Genomic DNA, 27857 nt, shown 5'->3' with positions numbered 1-27857 from the left:
GCCTGATTGAAATGGTTACAGATGATCAAAATCAGGCCCCTAGACTGCATTAAACATTCTTCAACATTTTATTGATAAAACACATACCTGGAAGGACAGAAATATAAACATCCAAAGTAAACCAAAAGCCTGACGATGAGTTTTGATATTTTAAAACGGTGTGTGCAAAGCATAGTACGTGACTGTATGTAAACATCTTCACATGCATGCATGAAACACAGAGGCTCAGAAACTCATAAAGCCGTGGTGGGTTTAACAGATGGAAAGAATTAAACTGGTGATTTTCAACGTGCTATTTATTAATACAGAAGCCAATACAAAAGCAAGACAGCAGTGATAACATTTTAATTATCTTTATACACATGCTATATATATATATATATGCCTATATTCATTTATTTATATTCATACATATACACATCTATATTTAGGTCTATAAACTTCATACTCAACCAACAGAAAATAATGGAACATTTAACAAAAATTTCTTCTTTGAACAGTAATAAAGAAGAAAATTTAACAAGGTTGATGATTTTTTTTAAACATTAAGCAAGAAAAAATTACGGAGGGTGGGAAAGTTAACTACAGACACAGAGAGTAAGATATAAAAGGGAATATTATGAACAACTAAGTACCAATAACTTTGAAAACTTAAAAAAAAATGGATACTTTTCAGGAAAATATAAACTACCAGAAGCAGTGTAAGTGGAAATGAAAAACTTGAATAAACCAATAATTTAATGCAAATAGTTGTCACAGCTCCCTCTCCCCCTCCCCCTCTGTCACCACCCCAGGAGGGCTGGATCATATGTTGATGGAGGGGCTGGGCCAGACCCCTGAGACAAGAACTTGTTTGATGTGAGTTGTTCCAGAAATACTAAGTAGAGGAAACTCGACTCAGCTCATTTCAGGAGGCCAGTACCAACCGGCTTCTCCAATAGGTGATGGCAATACGAGAAAAGAAATTTACAGACGTGTATGCAGAAAGGCTAAGTAAAATACTAGCTACTCAAAAATATTCAAAAAAATAACATCCACTTGATCCAAAGGGACTTGGACTTGATGAAACCACAAGGCGGGGACTTCCCTGGCGGTCCAGGGGTTAGGACTCCGTGCTCCCACGGCAGGGGGCCCCGGTCAGGGAACTGACATCCCACGTGCGGCAGAGCATGGCCAAAATAAATACAGTAATGTTATCTAGAACAAATAGAAAAAAGCCACACAAGGACTTTAGCATCAGAAAATGTGCCCAGGTGTTTGGGTGGGATGGTCTGGATACCATGGTCTGGATAGAAGCAGAAAGAGCATTTGATAAAGCTCGGCACCCCTTTCTCTTTCATTTGGAGGATTTTTTAAAAAATTAATTAGTTTAATTGGAGGCTAATTACTTCACCATATTGTGGTGCTCTTTGCCATACACTGACATGAATCAGCCACATGTCCCCCATCCTGAACCCCCCTCCCACCTCCCCATCCCATCCCTCGGCACCTCTTTCTGATGAAAGTTCCTAGAAAACAGATATAGAGAGGTGCTTTCTCGATGATGGCTGCGTGCCAAGAATCTTCTGCGAGTTGATCTAGGAAGGCGATGGATTCCGGATCTCAGCCCAGGAGGCCGCCCGGGGCTCCTTGTCCCCTCCCTGGGCTCCTGCCTTCCCTCCCCCATTACTGGTCTCCACAGCCCTGAAGTGACAGCCTGTTTCCTTCCTGGGACTGGGAGCGGAGGCTCGGCTTGAGTCACGCTGGGCCCCTCAGACAGGACTTGGGTCAGGCCCAGTAACCCTTGTGGGAAGAACGAACATACTCCCTCAAAGGTGGAGAATCAGATCGTCACTCGCTCCTCCTGACCCCAGCAGAACCTGGGAGACCCCAGGTCACAGCCCTGGCTTAGACAAAGAAGTAAGAGGTGTCAGGCCTGCGGGGAAAGGGAGAGGGCAGGAGACAGATGAGTAGGATTTAAGACTTTGGCAAAGTGGGCCATGAAATAGAGATGATAGGAAATGCATGAGACCCGTAAAAATATACAGTTCTTCAATGCCACTAGTAAACAGAATACAACATCAGATCCCACTTGACTTGGCAACAGCCCCCAGAAATACCAGAATTTATCCGGTGAAAAGATGTGAAGCCCTTCACAGTTTCAGAAGATCTCCGGGTCGGCCTTCAAGTCCACTGGGTTCCAGTGACCTGGAGGACGGGTGGCAACTGTGGGAGTGGGTGGAGGTGTGTGGCACAGACAGGGGTCCCATCAGGACCTGCGTCCACTTTGCAGAAGGAAACCAGCTGAGGCTGCAGACCCCAGGTCAGTAACCGAGGATGTGCCTTGGAGTTTTTCCATCATACCAAAAACATGCCTGGAAAAGGATGGGCAAGGGCTGGCCTGCCCACCTGAGAGTCAGGGGAAGAGAAGGGGCAGGGGTGCTGCAGGGCTTACACAGCGACGCTGTCCCCCCCACTTCTGCCAAGGGTGCACACATGTGCTTGTGCACACACACACACACTTGCTCTTCACCCTGGTCACCAGATTGCCCCCCAGCAGCTCCAAGAAAACAGTATGGAGTTAGCTCACAGATAGGAAAATGGAGCCCCTAGATTCCCACCTGTCCAGGGGGGAGGAGCTGGGCCTGATCTCTGGTGATCCCTCCCCCCAAGATCATGCCTCTCACACTGAGCCTGGCCCCGCACCATCCTGCAGACGCTCTGCTCAGGATGGCTCTTCCAGCTGCCAGAGGCCACGGAGATCAGCTTGGAGGTTAAAGGAAGGAGCTGCCCCTCCCTCCCGGTGTGGAACCCCGCCCCCCCCACCAGATTCAGTGGGCGGAGCCTGGATCTGCCTCACCCCGCTCAGGCCCCTGCCAGCCTTCCTCCTGTAGCCAGCCCCAGGGATGGGTGGAAGGGAAAGAGGGTGGGTCTCCCCCAGTCACCCTCCCCTGGTTGTGGCAGGGATCCACACCCCAGCTGTCATAAGCACGACAGGGCCTCAGCAGGGCTCTGGCAGATTGTCAGAACGCTGGGAGCCCCCACCCCAAGGACAGTGCTGCCAGGGCCGAGAGAGGTACTGGGCATGGGCTGGGAATTGGCAGGACTGGCAGGGGGCTTCCCGGGAAAGTGGACCTGTCCTTCTCGCACCTAGCCCAGAAACACCCTGCCACCAGCTGGCCATCACCCTCTCCTGGGGAGCAGGACACTTCTCCCCCTGCCCTGAGCCCAGGCCAGCCCACCTCTACCCACCTGCAAGTACCAGGGGGTCCTTGGCAAGCAGATTGGCTGGGAAGTGGGGCCATTAAGGGAGGTGAGGGATGGGGGGGGGGGCACCCTGGTGGGGCTCCGCCACAGGTTCTGCCATATCCCTGAGTCCCCAGACCCACTGACCAGGCTCAGCTTCAAGGGGCTTCATGGGAATGACCCTGTATATAACATTGCAGGTGGACAGATGGGCAGGGCCAAGGACTGGCACAGGGTGACCATGAATGTGGGCCCAGACAAGCTCCCGGGGCCCAGCACAGGTGACCACACATGGGGGGCCCAGTTCTGGCCCATGGCACTTTGGGAATTTTGCAGGGACTGTTGTAGCCTTTGCTGGGGCTCACAAATGTGCAAATCCCGGTGCCAAAGAAATACTTTAATGTCTCAAAGTCACAACTTCAGTGCTGGCACCGCAGGGTCACCTCTGGGAACACGGGGCAGCCGTGGGCACTAAGGCTGGGGCAGGACAGGCGTGGGAGACCCCTCCAGGTGATTCCCGCTCTTCTCAGGTCCATCTGCCTCAATCACACGCCCACCGCCTAACTGCCCCTGGGTGCACAGGGGACAGGACAGGGCAGCCAGGAGCTGGGGGAGGGTGAGGCCAGCAAGCAGGTCAGGCAGGGCTCCTCCGGGGACACAGCCTGGGGCCAGGGCTGGCATGGCTCCCGAGCTTGCCTGGAGGATGCTCCCCCGGAGGATGCTCCCCCAAGGGCGTGTGACCATCCTCCTTGGAAGTGTCCAGAGCCTATGCTGCAGCCCACCGGGCCTTGGACCTTTCAGGCCCCAAGGGCCAGCCCACCATGCTCCCCAGGAACAGGTGGGGCCACGTGCTGGAGTGTGGACTGACACTGCACGGCCACAGCCCAGCCTGGTGAGGTGCCAGCAGACCCGGCTACACGTCCGTCTCCACACGCAGCCGTTCCATCCTGCGCACGTTGCCCTCCACAGCCACGCGGCTGGTGATGCTCTGGGCGATGTCCTCAGGGAACCAGCCTGTCTCTCCATCCCGCAGCCTCTCGCCGTAGAGCCATCCTGGATCCAGACACCGGGCAGGTGAGGGTGGGGCCCCTAAGTCGGGTCCTCAGCCCTCGGAGTTACCGCTCCAGAAGATGCCAGGGTCAGGCATCCAAACCAGTGGCCTTAACCAGTGGCCTTGCTCAAGGTCACGCGGCCAGCTGGTCTTCTAGCAGGTGCTTGGCCCTGACTGGCCTCAGGGGCTGAGCTCACTCCAACCAGCCTGGCCCATCCTGAGCAGCTGCTCACAGGGGCTAATCTCCTGCTTAGGACATGGAGTGACCAGGAACCCACTTTCGAGCCTAAGACTCTGGTTCATGGGAAGACATCCTTGAGACAGGCTGTTGAAGGGGGCCCTGGGCCCAGTGTGAGCCTATGCAGTGCTTGCTTCTTTAGGGGACTTGGGGTAGCTGCCCACACCACTGTGCTCTGGACTGTGGGCAGGGTTCTCAGACTCTCACTCAGCACCAGCCTGCCGGCCCCTCCTCTCTGCCCGCTGCATGCAAATCCCAGGCCCATTGTCCCCCATCCCATGCATCCCCCAGGCCCGTTACCTGCCTGTGTACCCCCTTAGGTCTGTCACTTCCCCACCCCGTGAACAGCCCCCAGGCCCATTGCCCCCCATGCACCCTCCCAGGCCCATTGCCTCCCTGTGCACCCCCTCAGGCCCATCGCCCCCCCACCCCGTGTACAGCCCCCAGGCCCATCTCCCCCCCATGCACACCCCCAGGTCCATCTCTCCCCACCCATGCACCCCCTCAGGGCATCCCTCCCCCCATGCACCCGCCAGGCCCATCTCCCCCTCATGCACACCCCCAGGTCCATCTCCCCTCCCTGTGCACCCCCCAGGCCCATCGCTTCCCCCGTACACCCCTCCCAGATCCATCACACCCCCCTCGTGCACCCCCCAGGCCCATCTCCCCCCACCCGTGCACCCCCCCAGGCCCATCATCCTGCACTCACCATCTTCCTGCTCCAGGATCAAGACCACGTCTGCCTGCTGCAGTGTGATCTCGTCCACCTGCTTGGCCAGGTAGGCCTTAGTGATCTCCACCTGGAGTAGGTCTGGGGAGGGCAGGCATCAGCGGCAGGACTGTTTCAGGGAGGGGGTGGGCAGGGCTCCTGTCCCAACGCACCCGCTGTGGCCTAGTCTCGGTGAAGCCCGGGGGCCGCAAGGTGTCCCAGCGCATGGTCACCAGGCGGCTTTCCTCCGCTAAAGTCGGGATCCCTCCCGAGGCTGCGGGACCTGCTGCTCCCGCTTTCAGCACCAGCAGAGGGCGCTCCAGGCTTCTCAGGGTCTAGGCAGGGCCCTGGCTGGGTTACAGCTCTACGGGCCAGTCCACTCCAGCTCCTGGGCCTCAGTTTCCCCGGTCACTTGGCAGCTGGGAGGACGAGGTCCTGAGCCAGTGCTGGGTCTGTGTGCCCAGATGGACACACACGTACCTGCGGTAGGGTCCCTCCCGGGCAGGTCACCCTGGGGGAGGCTGCGGGGTGGACTGAGGGCTGGACAGCACCTTTTCGCTCCAGGCTGACCCCCGCCCTCGGGCAGGGAAGGGGCTGTGAGCCCTGCTGGGTGCAGGGCAGGCTCTCACCTCCTTTGTTCTGGGGGCCCCGCGCCTGCCTCTCCCGGTGCGTAAGTGCCGTGATCCACCGTGCGCGGTCACTCCTGGGGGCAGGGTGCGCGTGAGTGAGGCCCGAGGCCGATCCCACAAGCTGATGACCTCTGCTTCACACCCCCCCAGCCAGTGTGACATGGTGGGAAGATGGGGATCACTGAGCCCCCACAGTCTTTGAGGTGTGAAGGCAGTGGGATGAAGGTTTACGCTGCCCGGACGCCCTTTGGTGAGCAGGCCCTGAGTGGGAGGTGTAAGTGGGTGGCCCCCCTGGTCGGCCTGACCCACTGTGCTGGGGTGGGGCCGAGGTGCAGGAAGTCAGACTCAGGAAGGAGCGGCAGGCAGGCCTCCCCCAGGCAGGCTGACCCGAGGTCTCAGTTGCCTGTGGCCACAGACTCGGGCAGCGGCTGCACCCCCACAACCCAGGCTGCCCTGTTTCCTGGAAATGGTCTGGGACGCCCTGCCCCCCATCAGTGTGCTGTTGGAAATAGAGCCTTGGCTTCCCTCCTGGGAAGGGCCCCTGCTGGTGGAGGTGTGGAAACCTGGCCAGTACCTCTCTGCGCACTGGTCCCCCACTGTTCTGACTTCATTGCCCCCCACGGTCCCCACCCTGTGCTCCAGCCCTGCTGTCCTCCTGGGTCTGCTGGAGCTCCCTGCCCAGGGCCCCCACCAGGCACCCCCCTTTTCCTGCCTGTTTTCCCTTAGTCCTCACCCCCTTGGACACAAAGGACAGTTGAGTTGCACATTTTGCACCTGGCATGTCCTCCCTCAACCCCAGGAGTGTGAACTGCATGAGAACTGGGCTGGCCCTGGCACAGCCTCCCATCCCCACGGAGCTCTCAGGGTTGCCCCTGCCTCCAGGAAGCCCTCCCGTCTTACGCGGAGTCAGAGGACAGCAAGATCTTCTCCCGGCGGCCCTCGCTGTTGTGCAGGAGGGTCAGCTGGAAGGGGTGCGGAACAGAGGAGCTGCGGTTGCCGCCCCCAGGCAGAGAGGCCTCCGAGGGCTCCATCTTCTGGACCTGGATGTGGTCCACCTGGGCATAGTCCTGGACCATGAAGCTGTCCTCGCTGTAGGGAGACAGGTGGCTGGCCAGATGCTGCAGGGGTCTGTGAGCAGCCTGAGGGCTAGGCAGCCGGAAGGGTGCTCCCAAGGGCCGGCCCCAGCCCACCTCCCTGGCTCCAAGGCCACGGCTGCTGCCCGCTCCTCATCCCAGGGCCATGCAGCCTGGCGTCCAGGGCGGGGACCCACCTCTTCTTCTTGGTGACCACCAGGACGTCATTGAACAGGAACAGGTAGCACGTGGGTCGGCTGGCGAGTTTCCGGAACAGTCCAGTTTCCTCCACCACGAAGAGCTCCCCGCGCTTCAGCAACCATCGGGAGGCAGAGATCAGTGGGAGGGACTGGGGGGCAGAGCAGAGATGGGGTGAGTCCTGGTGGGGGCAGGAAGGGACTGGGGGGCAGGGTAGAGATGGGGTGAGTCCTGGTGGGAGCAAGAAGGGATTGGGGGCAGGGCGGAGATGGAGTGAGTCCTGGGGTGGGTGGGGCAGGAAGGGACTAGGGGGCAACGCAGAGTTGGGGTGAGTCTCGCAGGGGCTCCTGGGATGAGTCCTGGGGGCAGGGATATGCTGTCAAGGGGAAAAAGCCCTGCCTCTGAGAACAGGGTGACCAGGCCTCCCTGGGGCTAGAACGAGGAAGGGAGAGCTAATATCCAGGCCTCAAACAAAGGGCCATTCAGTCTGTGGACAGAAGCCCCATGGGGCAACAGCTCTGTGCCAGGCCAGGACCCAGATCCTGCTCAGCAACCCAGGACAGGCCTGCCCTGCCTCCAGCCAGGCCTAGGGGCCCACTGGGCACCTGCCGAGGGCCCCCTGAACCAGGTGGCTTGGCCACACCTGTGCAGACTGCGAGGGGCCCCTTGATGTGCAGGGCCACACTGGTGTCCAGGGGCCTTTCCTGTAAATGAAGTTCCTCCCCCCTCCGTGGCCTAGAGAACAGGCCGGGCTAAGGGGGACATATGAGAGGCACAGGCAGGCAGGACACCTCACCCCTGCCCACAGGGGTATCACGTCACCGTGGCCAGCACCAACGCCCTGGCCTGCTAAGCTAGCAAGAGATGGGGAGAGGCAGACAGAGAAGACTTCGCAGGGGGGTGGTTGAGGGGAGCTGGGAGGGCCTGCCCACCAGCCTCTGCTCCCCAGACATGCCCCACCCCATGCCCCACCCTTTATAGGGGCTCTGAGCCCCCTCGCCCCCACCTGGGCTCACTGCTCCCCTGCCCCCAAGCCCTCCAGTTTTGAGAGATGGGGATAGGGGCTAAGAGCCCCGCTCAGGGGTCAGCCTGGCCTGAGTCTGGGTCTTTGCAACGGCCAGGGACATACTTCACTCCAAACATGAACTCTGCTGCCCGGCCAGGGAGAGGATCAGGACCTGGGCCAAGGGTTCAAATGCCTCCTCTGTGAAGCCCACCCTGACCCACCGTCAAGGAGCCTGCTGCCCTTGTCTGAGCCTCCGTGTCCCCCTTCCATGGCTCCACAGTCCTCCCCTCCTGCCTGCCCATGGCGGGTTCCCATCTGGCTCAGGCCTGCCCAGCTGCCTCTGCAGACTGGAGATCGGCAGCTCAGTCTGCTTGATGAAAACTGAGGCCCCACCCACAGAGCTGCCCCAGGCTTCCTCTGAGTCTCCTGCCCACCCCACCTTGCCCGCAGGGCTCTGCTGCAAACAGGCTGGGGTGGAGTAGCAAGGTTAGAAAGGCAGGGAGGCGGGGGAGGGGGCATGGGGAGAGGCTGCCTTCAGGTCCTGATTCCAGCCAGCAGTTCCCACTGCCATGGGCAGTGGTTAGGGCAGTCCCTGGACCACACAAGGATGCGCTAGTCTGTGGGCTGGTGGAGGAGCTGTGGGGGCAGAGGTCTGAGCTCTGCCTGCTTGGGAGGCACTGTAGGCTGCTGAGACCTCCAGACCTCCAGACCCGCCAGGGACAGGGAAGCTGAGTGGCTCTGAGGTCACCAAGCCCTGGCTCCCAGCGCAGCTGACGAGGAGCCCTAGCCCAGGGTGAGCCCTGCGATTGGGTCTGCCAACTCCCCCAACTCAGCCGCCGGGTCTGTCCTCTGTTCCTGCAGCCCTGGGGGTGGGGGCACAGGCTGTAGAGAGGCCCACCTGCCCTGCAGGAGAGCTGGAGGCAGGAGAGCTGGAGCTGAGCCCTGTGGCCAAGGGGGCCACTCTCAGGTGGGGAAGGGGCTGGAGAGGGAGAGGCAGAGCTCAGTCCCACGCCTCACAGTGGGGGTGGGGGTCACCCCCAGAAACCTGTCTCCAGCCTGCAGCCTGGGGACGGTGACCCCTGACCTCAGAGCAGGGCCGGGGCGGGACTGGGGGGGCACCTACCTTGACCTTGCTGAAGTCCAGCTGTGTGTGCAGTGTGTACATCTGCTCCGTGCGCTCCATCTTGTGGGCGCCCTCATTGCACTGCTTCACCAGCTGCAGGGCGTGCACAGGAGAGCGGCTGCTGCAGGCTGGGCCACGCCTGGCTCCCCACTCCCACCCCCCATCCGGCCTGGCCTGGCTGCCCACGGCACTGGCCCTCATGGCTGCCCTAGTCCCCGTCCTGCCTAGGCCCACTGACTGTGTGAGCTCCACTCTCTCTGGGCCTCAGCTTCCCCACCAGCACGCAAGGAGCTTGGGAGGGACCACCTGGAAACCCTCCCTGCCCCGCCCTCAGGGTCTCTGCAGTCATGCTGGGATGGGTACCCACCTCATATATGCACCCCCTCCTACTCTGGGTCCTCCTCACCTTGCTGATGGCCTTGAGTGCACGGCTGGCTGCTTTGTACCTCTCGGGGTGGCCTTGTGTCTTGAGGCAGAGTGTCTGCAGGAAGACACTGCATATGAGAAGCCACGAGCAGCCTCCTGTACCCTGGCTCAGCGGCCTCCCTGCGGCAGGAGCTCCCCAACCAGTGCCAGACCTTGGGGACACTCAGAGGGCTCCTGCCAGGCCTCACCCCTTCAGTCCTTGGCTGTCCTCATCCAGCAGGAAGGGCCTGAAGCCTCTATTTCTCCACGTCCCAGAGCTCCGGAGGGTCTGATATCCTGTCTGCCTGGGACGCTGACCCAGGAAGCATGGGCCACAGGCTGCCTCTCAGAGCTCAGCTGGGCCCTTGTGTGCATGTGTGTACCTGCACTGTGCCTGCCGTGTGTGTACACTTGTGTACTTGTGTGTGCCTGTGCAGTTTTCACCCCCATGAACCCCTCTGTCCCATGAACTGGCATCTCAGAGCTTGAGCCATTCCAGGGAGCCTCTGGGGACGGTGACAGAGTCTGGGTCACCCCAGGTCCACACAGGACAACTGACTGAAGGGCTCTGGGTTGGAGGCAGCCACAACCCTGGACTGACACTCGGCAGGGGTCTGGGTGACACCAAATCAGACTCGGGATGTGAATGCACCCTGTGACCCACCAAGAAAGTGAACAAAACCCGCCAAGTGCTGGAGCAGCTCCCAGCAAAGAGAGCTCTATGGGCAGCCATGGTCACCGTGGTGGTTAAAGTCATCTTATAATTGTCTTTATAATCGTATGTAATAGACACTTGGCGAGGTCAAGAGGAGCAATGCCAGGCCAGGGCCAGGGCTGGGTACTCACGTCGGTCAGGAGGGGCAGCCGGGTGACCCTCTGCATGGGCAGGATCAGGAAGGAAATCATGGGCAGACCCCCGCACGCCGGCCGCTGCTCGATTGCCCGCAGGGCCTCCCGGAAGGTGGCGTTGCTGCTTCTGCAACAGAGAATGGGGTCTCAGCTGTGGCGGGTGGCGTGGCTGGTCCAGAAACGGGAATCGGAGGGAAGCCGCAGAGGCTGGGCTGCGAGCAGTGAGGCAAGGGGCCTGCTCCTTCCGAGGCCCCCTCCCACCCTGCGGGCCCAGGGCCGGCTCACGTCAGCCGCTGCAGGGCACGCTGCTGGTAGACCTCGTTGGAGCAGTAGGAGATGTAGGGGTGGAAGTGATGCTCTGCGTGCTCCTCCAGGATGTCGCTGATGTCCTCCACGCACACCTGCGCCTTGTGTCGCCGCTCCAGGTCCTCGAAGAACCTGTGGGGGTGGGGGTGGGGGGCCAGGAGCTGCTGGTCTGTCCACGGCCATGCATGCACACACACACACACACACACACACATCCACCACAGTGCACACCAGGTGGGCTGGCTGCCCAAGGCGCTCCTCGGAAAACCCCAGATCAGCTCCTGAAACCCGAAATAACTGGGCATATACCCATGGCCAAATCCAAGGCCACTCCCTGCGAGATTCTGGCACAGATTCTAATTGGCATGATGGGATGCAGACAGGTAGGACCAAGAATTTGTCGCTTTGACTTGATTCCCTGGGACTTGGGTCAGAACTGCCCAGATCTGGCTGGAGGCTTGGCCTCTTCTGCCTAGTTCAGGGCCGGGGCAGGGGTTCTGCTCCTTGCAGGTGATTGAAAACCCTCAATTCCTGCTGGGGTCCCTGCTGAGGCTCATCCGTAACTGGGGGCTCGGGGAGGGAGGTGAAGATAAGTGAGCTTGGCTGGTGCTAACCCAGGGCTGCCTAGGGTTCCGCTCCCACAGGCATCCACTGCCTTGTGGCTGGGCCCGGCTGGACCCGCGTCAGGTCACCGGTGGTGTCAGCTGCTGGCTGGAGCCTCTGCTGCACCCTGCACAGCCAGAGGGTGGTGGACCCCGAGGCCTCATCACGTGACCAGGCCCTGGGCAAGGCAGCTAGGGGCCTCCCACCCCAAGAGGTCTGCCCCTGTTCAAAGCCCTTTGTCTCAAGGCCCCTCCCCATGCCAGCTGCTCAGACCAACCCCGGGCACCAAGCTACGAGCGAGCGTCTCTACCCACATCCGACTCTTAGAGCCTGCTGAGCGGGGCTGGCGGGACCGGCCGGGGCGGTGTCTGGGAGATAAGACAGCCAGCTGACCTTCGAGGGCAGACAGCAGAGTCCTGAGCAAGACCTGCCCCACGTGGGGAAGCCAGCTGGCCCTCACCCCTGTGGGGAGCCACCAGGCCCAGGCAGCCAGTCCAGCATGGTCCTTACCATCCTCCCGGGGTGAGTAGGGGGAGCAGGGGGAGGGGAGGGAGGAGGGCCCAGGTTCCAATTCTGAGGACACCAAGGAGCCCCCAGCAGCCCCACCCAGGACCAGTGACAGGTCCCTCCACCCGGAGGAAGATCGGAAACCTCACCAATCTATGGCCCCCTGCCCTGGGGCCCTTGACTCTTATTATCCTTGGTAAGCCTGGTGAGGGTCTCAGGGAGGGGGAATGAGGCCTGGCTTGGAGGTGGGCAGGGGTCCTCAGGTCCCCACTCACTGGGCCCCAGCTTGACCCTCCACTCATGATGGGGCTGCCCTTCCTGTAAGTGGGAGCATTCTGAGAACTCCCACTTTGGGCAGATGGGGACCCCCCAGATCCTGCCCCAATAGGGAGGCCTGGTTGCTTGGATGCAGGACCACACACACACGTGTGTGCACGGGCAGCCCACATTGGTCAGCGCCTCTCACAGGCGACACCGAGAAAGGTCTAGGAGAGCTGGCCCTCAGCAGCTGATCCCAAATAGCCAGTTCCTGGGGAGGCCGCTGGGAGTGGCTAAGAGCTACCAGGGCCAGCTCAGAGGTTCGGGGAGACCGTGACACCCCACTAGGGGGCAGGGATGGAGCCTGGGGTCTGTGGAAGGCAGAAAGATCAGGGTCCATGTGTTCAGCCCCGCCACGCTTGGGGACACAGGACAAAGTTCAGAGCTGCAGAAGGGGGTGGCCCACCCCAGGCCCCCGCTGAATCAGGGGCTTCAGACTTCCCACAGCCAGTCACTGGAGTCCTGTGGGAAGTGCCATCCCAGAAGCCAGATGGCCCTGGGTTCCGTGGGAGCCCTGGGACAGCAGACTGGGGGTACTCAGTGAGGGGGGTCCAACACCTGATCATTTCTCACACTTCACCCCAATCTGCAAGGGGGTAGGCAGACTGAGTAACTTCCCCCTTAGGTTAGGGAGAGGACGCCAAGCTCAGCAGAGGGTGTGATGGGGTTGCCTAGGATGCAGGGCAGCGTGGGGTCAGACCACATGGGTGCTGACTTGACCTCACCCTCCACGGAAGTAAACACATACACACACACACACACACAGGCCCAGGCCTGCAGCTGCACACCCGGCCCCTCCTCCACCTCCTGGCCCTGCAACCAGAGCCCTGGGCCGGGCCCCAGACGCCTCCTTGTGGAATATGACCTGGGCCTGCAACTCGAGGCTGCCCCCGCCCGCTCCGCTCTGCAGGCACCTCACGTCTCGTCACTGACTTTCTGCGTCCGTGTGCCCTGGGGCCAGCTCCTGGTGGCCGCAGGGCCCTTGCGGTCCTTGTGCTTCTTGCCCTCGCAAGGTAGTTCCAGACCGTCCATCCACACTGCAGACCAGGGTCACTCAGAGCCCTGGCCTTCCCACCCCCCTGAGAGCCTGGGCCACTGTCGGGGTTCCGGGCTGGGCCTCACCTCCGGCTGGCGCTCAGGACGTCTGTGATGTTGGAGAAGAGGTGGTGGTGCTCCGTCTGGGTCATGGTTGCCCGCAGCTCCCGGGACTGCAGGAACTCGGCCACCAGGATGCCGAGGCTGTGCTGGTACGAGAACTCGGACGTGAGGATCTCGAAGATGGCCTGGGGTGAGAGCAGAGCGGATGTGGGGCAGCTGTGCCCCCTGGCCCTGCCCGCAGCCACCCCGCCACACAGGGGGCCTGGCTCAGGGTGTGGTGGTGACAAGTGCTCAGGCTGTGGGGATATGATGGGGGCACAGGACTTGGGCACCCTGGACAGGACCTGGCTGGGACTGTCAGCACAGCTGTGGTGGAGGCGGGTGGTGAGCCGCTCTCCTGGGTTTGCACTCTGGCAAGGACTCCCACCCTCATGTGGGAAGTGGGTAATGGTAGTCACTCCCAACTCTCACCATGCCCAGGGCATCAGCTATCATTGGTACCAGGAGGCGGGCAATGAGTGAGCGGGTGACTTCACCATGACTGCTGTCCCTGCCTCTGTCTGGGTTGTCAGAAGCAGGCGCCCCTGCCTACCCCGTACCTCCTGCCTCTTGCGCTCCTCAGCCGGAAGCTGCTCCAGGATGCCCAACTCCACCACCTGCGGAGAGCAAGGCTTGAATCACGGGATGTACCTTCCAGATGCTCATCTTCTCGTGGGACTAGAGCCAGCGTGGATGGCAGAGCTGCCCCTCATGGCTCAGCACAGTGGGGCCGCTGAGCTGGCTTGTCCCGCCTCAGTCCCATCATCCACGTCTCTCCTCGCCGTGGAAACCTCCCCTGGGAAGTGCCCGGGGCAGCCGAGAGAGAGCATGGGTATCCAGAGGGAAAGGCCAGTAGGCACCCGAGGCGGGTGGGGGCCCTATCCTACAGAGCTGCCTGGGGTGGCAGGTGGGAGGTGGTGGTGGTGGAGAGGCAAAGAGCCCCGGGAAAGCTGAGGGGCATGCGGGCTGCAGGGCCGTGACTCAGGCACACCTGGGCCAGGTGAGTCAGCACCCTGCCCAGGAGGTAGGGTTAACAGTGTTCCAGCAAGGCGCACTGACCCCCTCTCTACCCGTCAGGCCCCCTGGCCCCCAGCTGCCCTGGCTAGAGTGTGGCCTGCTCAATCAGGCCACATCCCTGCAGACCATCGGCGGAGCCCACTACAAGACTAGGGCCACTGGATCCTTCTTCCCTCCCTACCAGCCTGGACAGAGGCTGCCACCAGCGCTTGGGCTGGGAAAGTAAGTCCCAAGCTCCCTCCTCGGTCCAGAGGCTGGGTTGAGACGCCCCAAGCTCAGGTTACCAAGAGCAGAACCTCAGATGCCCTTCTAAGGGGCAGCATCCTGACCCACCTCTGACCCCGGAGGTCATGTCCATGTAGGCAGCTGGACCCAGGCAGGTGGGAACACATGTGCATTTCTAGCCCTTTTCAGCTGTCTGCCCTCATCCCGCCCCTCCTGGGCCCTCCCTGGCTGGTGACCCCACAGCAGGCAGTGTCGTGGAGCTCAGTAGGTGGTCGGGGTGCCTCAGCCCCCCTCGTGCCCCGCGGGTGTGGATGAGCAGCCTTTTCGTACCACAGACAGAAGGGACAGCCAGGGGCCCTCACCCCATTGCCCACCACGCCCACAGCCTGCCCTGTAGCTGTTCCTTGGCTCCCAGGGGATGGGGCAGCAGCCTGTGTGCCCCGGGCCAGCTGCACCTTCCTGGGGAGCGAGAGTTGCCTCTCCGCTTAGAGCTTGGGGGCCTCTCTCTCAGCTACACTCTCCACCGAGACCCCACTGCCCTGCTTGGAGGGGACCAACTCTGTTTTCAGATGTGGAAGGTGGCGGCGGGCCTGGTAGTGGCACGTGGCTTCAGTCTGGCCTCTCCCCTCCCTTCCTGCCTCCTCACTCGGACCCTCCAGGCACATTTCAGGGTCAGCGCCCTGGGAAGGGGTGCCCCATGCCCACAGCTCCCTACAGATCAGCATGAGCCGGGAGCAGAGGGCATTAAAACTCACCTGTGGGATGCCTGTCACACACACACAGATGACAGCTGCCTCTAACCTCTCCCCCAGTAACCCCTCAAAGGTGCCCTGTGGGGCAGGCCAGCTCTGAGGCATCAGCAAGATGCCCCAGAAAAGTGAGCACAGACGGGGTGCTTCTAGGCGGCTCCCCGCTCACTGGGAGGACCACCCATAGCCTCTCCCCGCCATTGCAGCCCCTACCTCTGGGAGCTGGCTCCAGGTGATCTGGGGGGGCCGGTAGCTCTTGACCACGATGGGGGCGTCCACTTTCCGGATTCCCTCGGGGCTTGGGGGCTCATCGAGTAAGTCATCGTCAGATTCGTGGCTGGTGTTCAGGCCTCGCTCCCGGATTTCCTGGTACAACCGGGGGTCTGGGGATAGGGGGCGTGTCATCTGTAGGCCTGGGGCCTCTGAACGGTCTGGCCCCCCCAGGGACCCGCAGGTCGAGTCCCCCGGAGGAGGCCCTGAGAGCGTCAGGTGGTGCAGGGTGCCCCAGAGTGGGCTCCTCTTGGGCCGGCTAGTTCGCATGGCGGTGCTGGGAGCCCAGGGTGTCCCTATGCCAAATGTGGCACCTTTGGACCAGGGCTAAGCGGACAAATTGGAGCGTGGCAGGGGCCAAACTGCATAGCCTGGGGGATGCGGGGGACCGAGGGTGCTCTGCAGTGGCCGCACACGGCAGCCCCACTGGGCAGGTGCCTAGCTAGTGGCAACTGGGACAAGCCTCTTCCTTCCAAACGGCCCCGAGACCTGCGGCATTGCTGCTGCTCTCCTGGGGTCTGATCCTGACACCTCCCCAAGCCCGGGCCTGTGCTGTCCACAGAGGCTGGGGCTCAAGGAGAGGCCTGTCCAGCTGGAGCCTCTCATACCCCCCAGTGGCTCCATCCTGGTTGGGAGGGCACCTACCCCTCCAACTCCCAGGGGGTCCTGGAGGCAGCCCACCCAGGGTGAATGCCCTGCTCTGGGCCCTGCCACGCCCAGCCATCACTCATGGCCCCGAGCCTCCAACACTGGGGTCCCATGGATGGTGTGACTGCTGCCCAGGCCTTGGTCTCACTGGCACACAGTGTGCATGACAGACAGCTCCTGCGAGTGAGCATGGGGCCTGTCTGCCCTTGCCCCACCACTGGCACGGCAGGGTCCAAGGGAACTTTCCAGGCTTATCAGAGCTGCAGGGCCAGATGGACCACCAGGCCCTGCAGGGATCCCACCCAAGACATTCACCACCTCTCCTGGATGCCCCAGTGAGACCAGCCCCTGGCCCAGTCTGGCTGCTGCTGTCCGAGGGGGCCCCTCGGCCGCACTCACCGTCTTTGAAGGAGCCCTTCTGGGCACGTTTCCGCCCCAGCGCCTTCTGTGCAGAGAGACACACAGGTGGTCAGTGGGAGGCAGGGTGGGCAGGGATCACAGCTTTCCCTTCCCCCAGCCCAGAGACCACTGCATGCTCCAAGCATGACATCAGACCCAATGGGAGGTGCTCTGCTGGGCATGCAGAAGGTGTGCAATAAATGTCGGCTCCACAAGGGATGTGGGGCCACCAAGCAGAGGCCAGGGCAGGTAGGACAGTATGGGACGGGGGCTCAGAGTGGGCAGGGCAGGTTACTGAGGGCTCGGCAGGTCCAGGAGGGCTGCCTGGAGGTGGAGGCGTGTAGACACGGGGGATGCCCATGAAAGTGGGGCGTCACGACCAGGCCTGGAGGGAGGCTGGGCAGTACAGCTGTGGCTGGGAGATGACCATGAGGGGTGCCGGGTGGGAAGCTGGGGCTGCATGCATGCCCCCCAGGTCTGGGACCTCGGGAGACAGGAGGAGCAGGGCTGGCAGGTGAGCATCCAGTCCCAGCACAGGCTGGGGTCCCTGCAGCTGATGGGGTATGGGTCTGCAGGGATGACTGGGGATGGGCAGGGCTCTCGGGGCCCCACACCCTGAACCCTCCAGCTGCTGCTCTGAGCCCGCCTCCTTGTCCAGGATCCTTCTCCCCTGACCTCGCAGGTCTATGGGTTCCAGGAAAGAAGAAGATGGTTTCTTAAAACAAGTTGGGGCCTGAAAGTCCCCATGCTGGTTAGGGCCATGGTGCTCCCAGCACACTTGGCTGCTGCCCCTGCTACCCTTCACCCCACCCCCCACCCAGCATCCACCCCTGCCCAGCACCCCTATCCCTTCCGCCTCCAGGTATGGGTGCCTGTTGTTGCCTTGACCCCTCTTCCACCTACCCCCTCCCCCCGTGTCCACGGTTCTGCTTTAATCCTTTTTCTTCTGGGCGCCCCCCCCCCCCAGGGCCCTGAGCTCCTGGGGACCCCCTCCTCTGTGCTCTCTCAGCAGCCTGAGCCCAGCGCACGGTGACCCCATAACACCCTGTGCCCCACCATCCCGGGAGCTTTCCCAGGGCCTGTCAACCCGGTGGCTGAGGGCTCAGAAGTGTCGGCTGGAGGCACAAAGCCAGCATTAATGATGAGGACCCCGCAGGCCTGGCCCAGGGCGGGTGTGGAGAGTTGTGGTCCAGGCTCTCAGGCAGGCACGACAGGGGTGCCTCTCCCACCAGGGGTGTCTCTAGCCTGAGGACAATGGCTCAGGTCCTCCCCTCCCCTCTGCTTGTGGCGTCACCAGGAGGTGGTCTGGGCTTCTCCCAGATCAGGGCCAGCGCTCATGGTCTGGGAAGGAGCCCATGGTGGAGGAGGTGACCAGGATGGCACCCTGGGCACAGAGAGCCCTGAGTTGGCTGTCAGGCAGGGCAGCAAGGGACAGCGTGCAGCAGAGCGTCCAACTTTGGACCTGTCATCAGCCCCCCTGAGTCCCCTATGGGAAGCCCTGGGCAGACAGAGCCCAGGCCAGTTGATGCAGCAAAGCCACCACTGAAACCTGTCCTCCAGACAGGCTGGCTCCCTCCTGGGGCTCAGAGCGCCCGCCTCACGCACTGCTCCCCGCTGTGGCTGAGAGCCGGGATGCCTTCAACTTCCTGACTGAAGCCTCCGCTGCCTCATCTATAAAATGGGGACATTCACGCTCTGTTCACAGAGCGGCTATTGGGCTAACAGGAATGAACTCCCCCAGGAGCCTGTGCAAGTGGTCACGTGCATGATGATGTGAAGATGTGGTCAGAACCCCTCCCACCTCCCCCCAACCACTGACCAGAGAGACAGGGCTCCTACCTTATTTTTGGCTGCAGGTCGAGCAGGAGGCTGGCTAGGCTCCTCAGCCAGAGCCTGGAGCTTGGGGGTGAGCTGGACAGGGCCCCCTTCGCCGCCTGGAGTCCCCAGGCCCTTCATGGCTGCCCGGTAGGACTGGTTCCTCAGGTTTCGTTTCAGCATCCCCCCCGGACCCATGTCCAAGTCCATGTCATCCAGGGAGAAGCTGGGGGCAGAGAGGAGCTGGGGGTTCCGCCGGGCAGCCTCCTTGCTGAGCATGGCTGCCCCGAAGCTCTGGTGGCGGGCCGGGGTCTTAGCCTTGCTGGACACGGCCAGGCTCCGAGGTATGAGCTGCTGTGTGCCCATCTTCAGGGCTGCTGGGCTCTGCGTGCTCAGGATGACGGTTCTGGGCTCCTGGGACTCGGGGGCCAGTTCCGGGGGCACTGGGGTGTCTGGCTGGAAGGCGGCATTGCTCCTGCTGTGCGGGGAGCCGCGGACCACTGGGAGCCCAGATGCTGGGTTCCCCTTGGCATCTAGCCGCAGCTCCGAGTGGAAGCGGTATTCCAGGAGCTTCTCCTCCACGGAGCTGTCCGAGTACCGCTGGGACATGCTGAATGGCCGCGGGACCCTGGGGGAAAGGATGGAGTTGAGGGCAGCCCCGATCCAGCCGGAGCCCGGGGTACAGTCAACCAGGATCCGGTGCTCAAAGGCTGGTCTTGCCACCTGAAGCCGAGCTGGCTGTTACATTGCCCACAGTCTCCGGGAGTCCCTAGGGAAGTCAGCACACAGCTGGCCAGAGGCACTTGGGGGAGCTTGGTATAGCACAGACCTTCAGGGACCCAGGTGGACGACAGGCTGTCTGAGCTTTGGGGACCAGGCAGACGCAGACTGCAGAGAGGCTGGCCTGGTGATGCCTCTGTGCTCCCTCTGCTGTGGGGTAAGCTTGCAGCAGTGCAGGTGTGTGGCCTGGGACCCCAAAGATCTGGACTGGAAGAGCCACTTGGCCTCCTGGCACCATTTCCCACAGCCAACAAGAGAATGATCAACAGTTCTGCCTGCTGGGCTTTTCCAAGGCCTGCAGCAGACAGCGCGGCTGCACCCCCTGGGGTACTCGAGGCCAGGCTCTGAGGGGCCGGTGTAGGTGTGATGTCTCATCCAGCCTGAGGGGCACCATGTCTCCATTCTCACTGGGCAGAGAGGCCGGGGCCAGTCCCACCCGGGACACAGGGCAGGAAGCGACAGATCCAGGATCTGAACTCAGGCCTGTCTGACTGCCCTGACTCTCCACCTCACACACAGTGAAGCCACCGTGGCCGTCATCTACATGGCATTTCCCTGACTCTCAGCCCCACACCCAGAGAAGCCACCGTGTTTGTTGTCTACACGGCGTTTCCCCAAATCTCAGCCCCATACACAGCGAAATCATTGTGGCCACCATCTATACAGCCTTTCCCTGACTCTCAGCCCCATGCACAGCAAAGCCACTGTGTCCGTTGTCTACACAGCCTTTCCCTGTCTCAGCCCCACATGCAGCGATACCACCATGGCCGTCGTCTACACGGCCTTTCCCCGACTCTCAGCCCTACACACAGCGAAGCCACTGTGGCCGTTGTCTACACAGTGTTACCCTGGGCCTCGAGACACACTCGCCCTTTCCCAGGCTTCTGAACTTAGAACAGGGCCGACAATCCATCTCCAGAGTCTTGCCAGGCAGTCACGGTGTGCACGGGAACCCAGAAAGGAGGGGACATTTGCAGAGCTCTGACCCCAAGCCCGCAGCCCCAGCACACACTGCTGCTCCCTGGGCACTGCTGTGGCCTGTGTTGGGTGTCTCTGAGGACAGCTGGCTCTGCCCGCATCCCCTCGGATGGTCCAGCCTGTCCCTCCCAGCAGCCTGCCTCACCTTGGCCCTTTCATCCTCTCTGTCCTCACCCCCCCCATCCTCCAGCCCTTGGCTGGCCTGGCAGCCACCGCCCCTCACCAACAGGCAGCCCTCTGTCCCGTCTGTCCACCAGTACACCCGCTTCCCTCCTCCCAGCATGGCCAGGCCTGAGCAGAAGGATGTATGTCCCTCCTGGCAGAAACTTCAGAAACCGCCACAAGAATCCCGCCATGCCTTCCCCTGCAGAGAGGACGGCGGGCATGATCGTGGGGATGGAGCCCCATGGGCCTGGGGTGAGCAGGGCCCCACAGACTGTGTTTCTAAGCACTTGATGGAGCTACTTGCTGCTGCAGCACAGACTGGCTCACCCTGGCTGGGAGCACATCATTTAGCCAGTGTGGATGGTCCATGCCATCTGCCACACCCTGGGCCTCTCGGGCACCAGCCTCAGGCCGCTGACCAATCCACCCTGAGGATCTTCTCTCCCATTGCCAGTCACTTCCTTCTGTTGCTCCCTATGCCTCAGTTTCAAAATCTACAAAGTGGGCCCAATAGTAATCACCCCCCACCCCACAATCCTGACGTTGCTGGGAGGGGCAGGGAGCTTGTACATGTAGTGCTTGAATACGGGCCTGGCCACCAAGCAGCTGGGGGCAGGGGGTCACTAGTGCTGAAGAGAAGGTCGTCTATGAGCCTCAAGAGGATCAGCTGGTGGTTTAGAACCTCACAGGATCAGAAGGTAACAGGGAGGGAACGTGCTCCTTTCATTCTTTCCTGTTTACTTTTAAGGGAAACAAAGATAGCCACCATTCATCCACTTCTCATATTAATGTATGTAGAACTTCTGAATGTTCAAGTTACAAAGGCCAGTCAAGGGTGGGAGCCTGTGTTTCAGATGGAGAACTAAGGCTCCAGGTCACCGGCCCAGGTGGCCCTGTTAGCAGGGAGCCTTGGCTCAGGGCTTCACCACAGTGCCCCATTCCACTTTCCCTGCAGGTCTGGGGAGGACCCTGGGGTTCACCCAGCATCTCTGTGGGAGGGAGGGAGAGCGCGTCCTGCCCTCTCTCACCTACAGGGGCAGCTGGAACAACTGGACCCCCGCCCTCGGAGGCCTGGCTCTCCACCCGGCTCTCTGCCCCGGCTCACAGGTTCTCCACTAAAACCATCCCAGGAAGGCGTGTGCGGCTCAGGCTTCCGTGCCCGCAGGGAGCGGCTGGCCCTGGAGCCCTGGCCACCCCCACAGCAGGGCGACGGCCCACGCATTCCTGGGGACATTCTGAGTCACCAGGCTGAGGAGGGCAGCCACCCTAGGCCTCCGCAGGCCCGGCAGCCGTGGGCGGGTCCATACCTCCCACCGTCCGCCTCCCCTGTTAACCTGGCTGCACAGTACCCAGGACGGGTTGAGAAACGGGTTTCCGGCAGGTTTCCATCTATGCACATGAAGCAGATTAGACTAGGAAATGGCAACACACGCCCGTATTCTTGCCTAGAAAATTCCATGGACAGAGGAGCCAGGCAGGCTACAGTCTGTGGGATCACAGAGTCGGACATAACTGAGCACACACGCATGTGAACATGTGTACACACACACACACGAAGCAGATGCACCCAAGTGGGTGTCCGGGAGAGACCCTGAGTCCTTTTTTCTAGCCATGGTGTATTTATTGCAGGGCAGCTACACTGTTATAAAAACTCGCTGCGGGCACTGAGAGGCCTGCACCAACACTGCTGTGCCCATGGACTCCCCGCCCTGCCCCTCATTCTTCCTTCTTCCCCGACTCCTCCCCATCTCGGGCTCCAAGCCTGACCCCTCCTTGAAGCCCCAGCCCAGACCTGGCCAGTGGCACGGCCTCTCCCAGGAGAGGACAAAGTCTCTTCTGGAGCTGGAAGGTACCAGATGGAGCCGGTCAGGCCAGCCCCTGCTGGGTGTGACCTGGGTTCCAATCATGGTGGCCGCACCCACAGGCCTGGGGTGCCACCGGCCCGGAACTCAGGCCTGAAGGAGGGGGGCACTGTGCCAGGCGTGTGGGCTGCTATCCCTGCCCTGCACGAGCCCCAGAGCCTGGGCCCGGCTGGAGCTGGCTCCTGGGGCTGCAGCCGTCACAGGGCCCGTCTTCTTCCTCTCCGGGTTGAGCTGATCAGAGGTACCTGGGCGTAGGTTCAAAAGTCCAACAGCACCCAGAGGCTGATCCTCCTATACAGGCGTCCTCTCCTCATGCCCCACCCCTACCCTGCCTGCCACAAAGCACCATTCTCAGATTCTCAGCTTTCTCCCGATTTTAGACAAGGCTCAGCTAGGTTACTCCATCTCCTACCTGCGGGCATCACCCACTGTCTCCAGCCCAGCGGACAAGGCTCCAGCCCAGCTCGGCCATACCCTGTGGGTGTTTGTCTTAGCCCAGCCCGCCCAGCCTCCCTCCCATTAATAATTCCCTCTTGTTTACTGGCTGGTTTCCCTCCTGTTAATTTTCCTCTGCATTCCAGTGCCCCTGCCCCAGGCATCTGGATGGTGTGCTCACAGGGTCCAGGCATCAGACCTCCCTTGTTAGGCCGTCCCTTGCCTGCTTTCAGGGCAGGAGCTGGCACCCTGGCCCCCACCCTGCAGCCTGGTCCTCCCCTTTCCTCCCTCCCTCCCCACTGAGCTATGGCCCACCCGCTGGCACCTTCCCAAGGCAGGGTCATGGGAGGAGACCTTTGAAAATGTCGTCTTTGTGCCTGGAGAGTCCCACTGGAGATGATTTTATTCAGGAATGGAGAAGCCTTCTTCCCTTGGCTTCCAGCTTCCACTGCCGATGAGACACCGACGCTGGTCTGACCTCATCTCCTTGCCATGACCGGAGGCTCCCCAGCCCTGGTCACTGAGGGTATGGGGCCCTTGCTTTACTGCTCAAAGGATGGACGCAGCCATGGATACGCATTCATTCCCGGAGCCACGGGCTCACGCGTCCTTTTAGGTCTGCACCTTTTCTGGTGCTACTTTTTTGATCATTTCTCCCACCTCTGATGCTTTGGTCTCTTTCTGGAATAGCTGTTCATTTCAGACCTCTTCTCTCCTTTGCCTTTCGTCCTCCTTTGTGGGAGATTCCTGCCTTCCACCAAACGTTTGTTTTGAACTCTTGTCCCACTAAGAGTTCTCTCCTGCTCTTGATGCAGAGAAGTCTGTTCTTGTTTCAAGGATTCCACATGCTGTTTCAACATCCCCACTGGCTTCCATTCAGGAGTCAGGCATGTGCTGGTGGGAGACCTGTGTGCCCTGTGCGCACACACACAGGAGCACATATACACAAGCACACACTTCTGCCTGGCAGGCTCTTTGGGATTCCATACTGGGACTGTATCTGGGGACTTCTCCAATCAACTGGCTCCAAAAGCCTCTCTTTCATCAATCTCAGTGGATACTGGCCTTTGCCTGGTGTCCTGCAGCCAGCACAGGGGAGGGCCCAGAGCACAGACTCAAGGCCCGCCATGTTCTCTGGGCAATGATATCACTGAGAGAGGCCAGACATCCTGCAGTGACCACTCAAGCCACAGAGGCAAGTCTGCTCCCCAGCAAAGGCAGCCCTGGAAAGCTCCCCAACCATTGTCCATGGTGACAAGGGCTGTGTGTGGTCCATCTGTCCCTCTGTCCCCCTGAGGAGTCTGTGCATCCTTCAGAGCAGGGATGACTTCCTGTCCACATCCCCACAAACAGCTGGGCTTAATTCCCAAGCTGACACGTGAATGCTAGTATCTTGGGCACCTGTCCTGTTTCTCTCCTGGGATCCTGTCTCCCTGAAGAGGTCCTGGTGAGCTGGGCGGAGAACTAGCCTGCTTGGTACTTTGCTTCAAGCAAGCAGAATCTACCAGGGCAGCACCATCAGAGGCTCCAGACCCACCTGTGCCCCCTCCCGGGTGACGCTCTGCTGGCTTCAACTCAGAGGGGGGTTGGGGAGGCCCCCACAGCTGGGTCCTGGGAACCATAGCAGTAGCTTCCCCTGTGCCACTTTAGCAGCCTCTGAGTGTCCCCGGCACATGTGCAGGGGTGGATGGGTAAGGGCCTTCCCTGGTGGCTCAGACCGTAAAGAATCTGCCTGCAGTGCAGGAGACCTGGGTTCGAAACCTGGGTTGGGAAGATCCCCTGGAGAAGGAAATGGCAACCCACTCTAGTATTCTTGCCTGGGGAATCCCATGGACAGAGGAGCCTGGCAGGCTACAATCCATGGGGTTGCAAAGAGTTGGACACGACTGAGTGACTAATACTTTCACTTCACAGCCTCCCTGTGTCCCCAGTTCACATGCAGAGCTGGGTAAGGGGCACATGGGGCTCGGTTGGTCGGAGGGCTGCTGGGGTGCTGAAGGTGGAGGTGGGGACATCTCCAGCAGCCTCAGGTGACCCGACTCAGCCTGTCCAGTCCTAAGCTGCACTTGGCCCTGACCTGACTCTGCCTTTCAGGCTGGCCTGGCCCAGGGGCCCTTGCAGCCCAGCACCCCCGGAGCCTACGTTCTTCCCAAAAGATGGGCTTCTTGGACCCCAGGAGGCTTAGCACCATCCCGTGGGCTGCCCTGAAGAAGCACAGCCTTCCTGCCTGGCCTGAGGCTCTGATCACCGAGCTCTCACAGTCACCAGGATCCACACGGCACCGATTATGGGACCTGCCACCCCTCGGGTGAGGTCACCACGGCACCTCCATCCATGGGGCATCTGTTCCTCTAGGTCCGGCTGATAAGACCCTGCCTGGGCGGGGCTTGGCCTCCCTGGCACCGTTCACATGACCCTGTCTTTGCTCAGGTAAACTTGACCCACCATGATGGCCTCGTGCTCAGGTAATTCTGCCTGGCCAGGTTGGAGACTGGGAGTCACACAGAATCCGGGGCAGGACTGGGCTTCATAAATCACACAGCACACAGTTGTGTCTGCAAGGTGGCTGGGACAGCTGGAGGCTCCTGCAGGTAGCGCCCCAGGGACACTGCTCAATACCCTACAAGGCACAGGACCACCTATGACAAGGAATCATCTGGAAAAACTGTCTGCAGTGATGAGGCGGAGAAACCTTGTCTCAGCTAACTGGAGATTCACCCGCCTCCATGGGGGTTGGGAGACCCTCCTGGCCGCACTTGACCTGGCAGCCGGAGGGGGTTGGTGGGCCTCGTGCACCTATGACACCTCCGGGCACTGCAGGTTATCACGGAAACCACCCTCCTGGCTCAGCTGGCCAATGGCTCCCATCCTGTCTCTCAATACAGCCACCCTGAAAACCTGGTCACTGTGCCAGGCTTGCAGATGCTGTTTCCCCTGAGGAGCCCCGGATAAGAAATCAGAGCCCTGACTTGGACAGACAGCCTGGACAGGTGACTTCGGGCATCCTCCAAACACTTTCACGACCCGTGTGTCTTGCCCCTCACTGATCTTCTGGAAGGTGGATATTTCCCTGCTCTGCCAGGCAAGGAAACCAGGTGCAGAGGGAATGTGACCTGCTGGGGTCAGGCTGACAGTCAACGGAGAGCTGGGCGAGGAGCCAGGCCCCGTCGTGACCTAGATCCTCGCTGCCCCAATGGGACACCTGGGTGAGCAGCGACTCTCCCTGGAAATAAAGACGCTGATACAGGTGGTCAGAGGCTTTGGGCAAGGCAACTGGCTCAGGCAAAGGAGACAAGCAGCTGAGATCCATTCAGAAACTGAAACTAAAATTCCAGGACCCAGGCGTGGGGAGTGCCATGCCCAATGGGTCACACACAGACAGGCGTCTCAGGGGCAAGCCATGTCTCGCCACCTCACCTCTGCACCTGGTTTCCTCCCGTGTAGGTGAAGAGAATCTCCGTGTAGGGTCAGAGACAATCTCCCGCCCCCCCCTTAACCTCCCGGGGAATCAGAGCCCTTGGGGAACTGGCATGCTTCCATTCCCCACATGTTCCTCCCTCCTAGGTGCCCAGGTAAGAGAGGGTGGGGGAGGGGCCTCTGCCAGCTTACCACTCCCCCCTGCAAGTGCCAGGGAATACCCGGGGAAATCCTGGGTAGTGCTCAAGATGTGATGCCGGCTTCTACAGCCTGTGGGCATCATCAGGGCAGCGACCAAAAGAGGAGCCAGCTTCAGCTGAGTCAGCACCTAACTGCTTCCCTTTCACAGACAGGAAACTGAGGCCAGAGGACTTAAGTAACTTAGGTCACACTGAGCCAGTATTTGGACCCGGGGCCCTCACGTCCAAGCACTAGTCACTGGGGGTGCAGGGTAGACAGGTTGGCCTGACCAGCACCCCCTGAGCCCCCACACCAAGAGGTGCAGACTGTTTAGCCCCAGGTTGGATGCGGAGTTACCCCCACCACCAGCGTGGTCCCTGCTGAGCTGAGGTCCAGTTGAATCTCAAAACAGATCCTTGTTTCCGGGATGCAGAAACAGAGGTTGGGCAGCTAGGACAGGGGTCTTGGAATCAGTGGCAACCACAGCTTCAGGAGCCTAAGCTCACCCTCCTTAGCCAAGAATGAGCAGGTCCCCTCCGTCTACCCACCAGGGTGGGGAGGGGTCCTCATTCTTGGGGCTGCTACACTTGGTACCAAAGTGGGTTTGGGCAACAGATTCTCCAGAGTTGTTGGGAGGGTCGTTTTCTCCCTCCCTCCACCCGCTTTCAAAGGTCCCAGGGGCTTCCTACGGATCTCTCAGCCCTGATGCCCCAGTGGGCTGCAGAGTTCCCCTCCACGGTGAGGAGTGTCCCCTAGGGCTTGGAGGAGAAAAGGGAGCGGGCAGCTGGGACGCTTGAAGCCCGGGAGTGGGGTCAGGGGCTCTAGGTCCAGCCAGGCTTTGTCCCCTCCCGCCGCCTTCGCTGGGCAGCCACTGCGGAGGGAGGGAGCCGCAAAGTGTCGCGGCCCCTGGGGCGGGGCTTTCCGAAGAAGAGAAGGAGAGGAAAGTGGTCAGCCCCCTCCCCAAGGCTCACCGCCCGTCTCCACCTCGCTCACCCGTCCCTTCCCCGGCTCACCTGACTCCCAGGCTCACTTGTTTCCCCCTCTCACCTGTCCCCCAGGCTTACCTGCGCTGCAGGGCGGAGGACGGAGCTACGAGCGCGTCAGCCTGTCCAGCCTCCAGGCTCCGCGCCCCAGCGGGCGGCAGTTCCCGGCCCCGCGCTCGGTCCGGCCGCTCGGTCCCTCCCTGTCCCCGCCCCCACACTTCCTGTGCGGCCCAGCGGGAGGCGGCGGCCCTCCGGCCCCGCCAGGTGGGTGGCCAGGTGGAGCAGGGCGCGCGCCCGGCGGCTCCGGCTCCGAGTGCCGGCGGTGGGAGGGGCCGGCGGGGTGCGCCCCAGGTACCTGGCCACGCTGCCTGCGTCACTGTCCCCACCTGGCCGGCTGGAGCCCACGTGACTCGCAGCCGAGCGGGCTCGCGCCTCTGAGTCCAGTCTGGAGTCTCCTGCCAGAGGCCAGCGCCGCTCCGGAACCGCCCCCAACGCCGCGCCCCCACGCCCACTCCCTCGGGCTGGGCTTCATCTGCCTGGGTGAGACCGGGGCTACG

General features: G+C 61.1%; 1 protein-coding gene across 1 annotated transcript; it reads right to left on the bottom strand.

Moving 5' to 3' along the window:
• Positions 1 to 45: 45 nt before the first annotated feature.
• ARHGEF16 (Rho guanine nucleotide exchange factor 16) lies at positions 46 to 27489 on the bottom strand. The gene is made up of 15 exons (XM_020874830.2): positions 27382 to 27489; positions 18525 to 19128; positions 16686 to 16731; positions 15582 to 15751; positions 13938 to 13994; positions 13363 to 13523; positions 10792 to 10944; positions 10504 to 10633; positions 9659 to 9733; positions 9253 to 9345; positions 7123 to 7274; positions 6753 to 6941; positions 5853 to 5926; positions 5224 to 5325; positions 46 to 4278 (listed from the first exon to the last, which is right to left on the bottom strand). The coding sequence occupies exons 2-15, from the start codon at positions 19107 to 19109 to the stop codon at positions 4139 to 4141; spliced, it is 2127 nt and encodes a 708-aa protein (XP_020730489.2). The 5' UTR covers positions 19110 to 19128; positions 27382 to 27489; the 3' UTR covers positions 46 to 4138.
• Between the last annotated feature and the right edge of the window lie 368 nt (positions 27490 to 27857).

Source organism: Odocoileus virginianus, chromosome 11 (assembly GCF_023699985.2).
Source record: "Odocoileus virginianus isolate 20LAN1187 ecotype Illinois chromosome 11, Ovbor_1.2, whole genome shotgun sequence".
NCBI classification, from domain to species: domain Eukaryota; kingdom Metazoa; phylum Chordata; class Mammalia; order Artiodactyla; family Cervidae; genus Odocoileus; species Odocoileus virginianus.
Note: the sequence above shows the minus strand (reverse complement) of the source record. Positions and strands in the feature narration are given on the sequence as shown.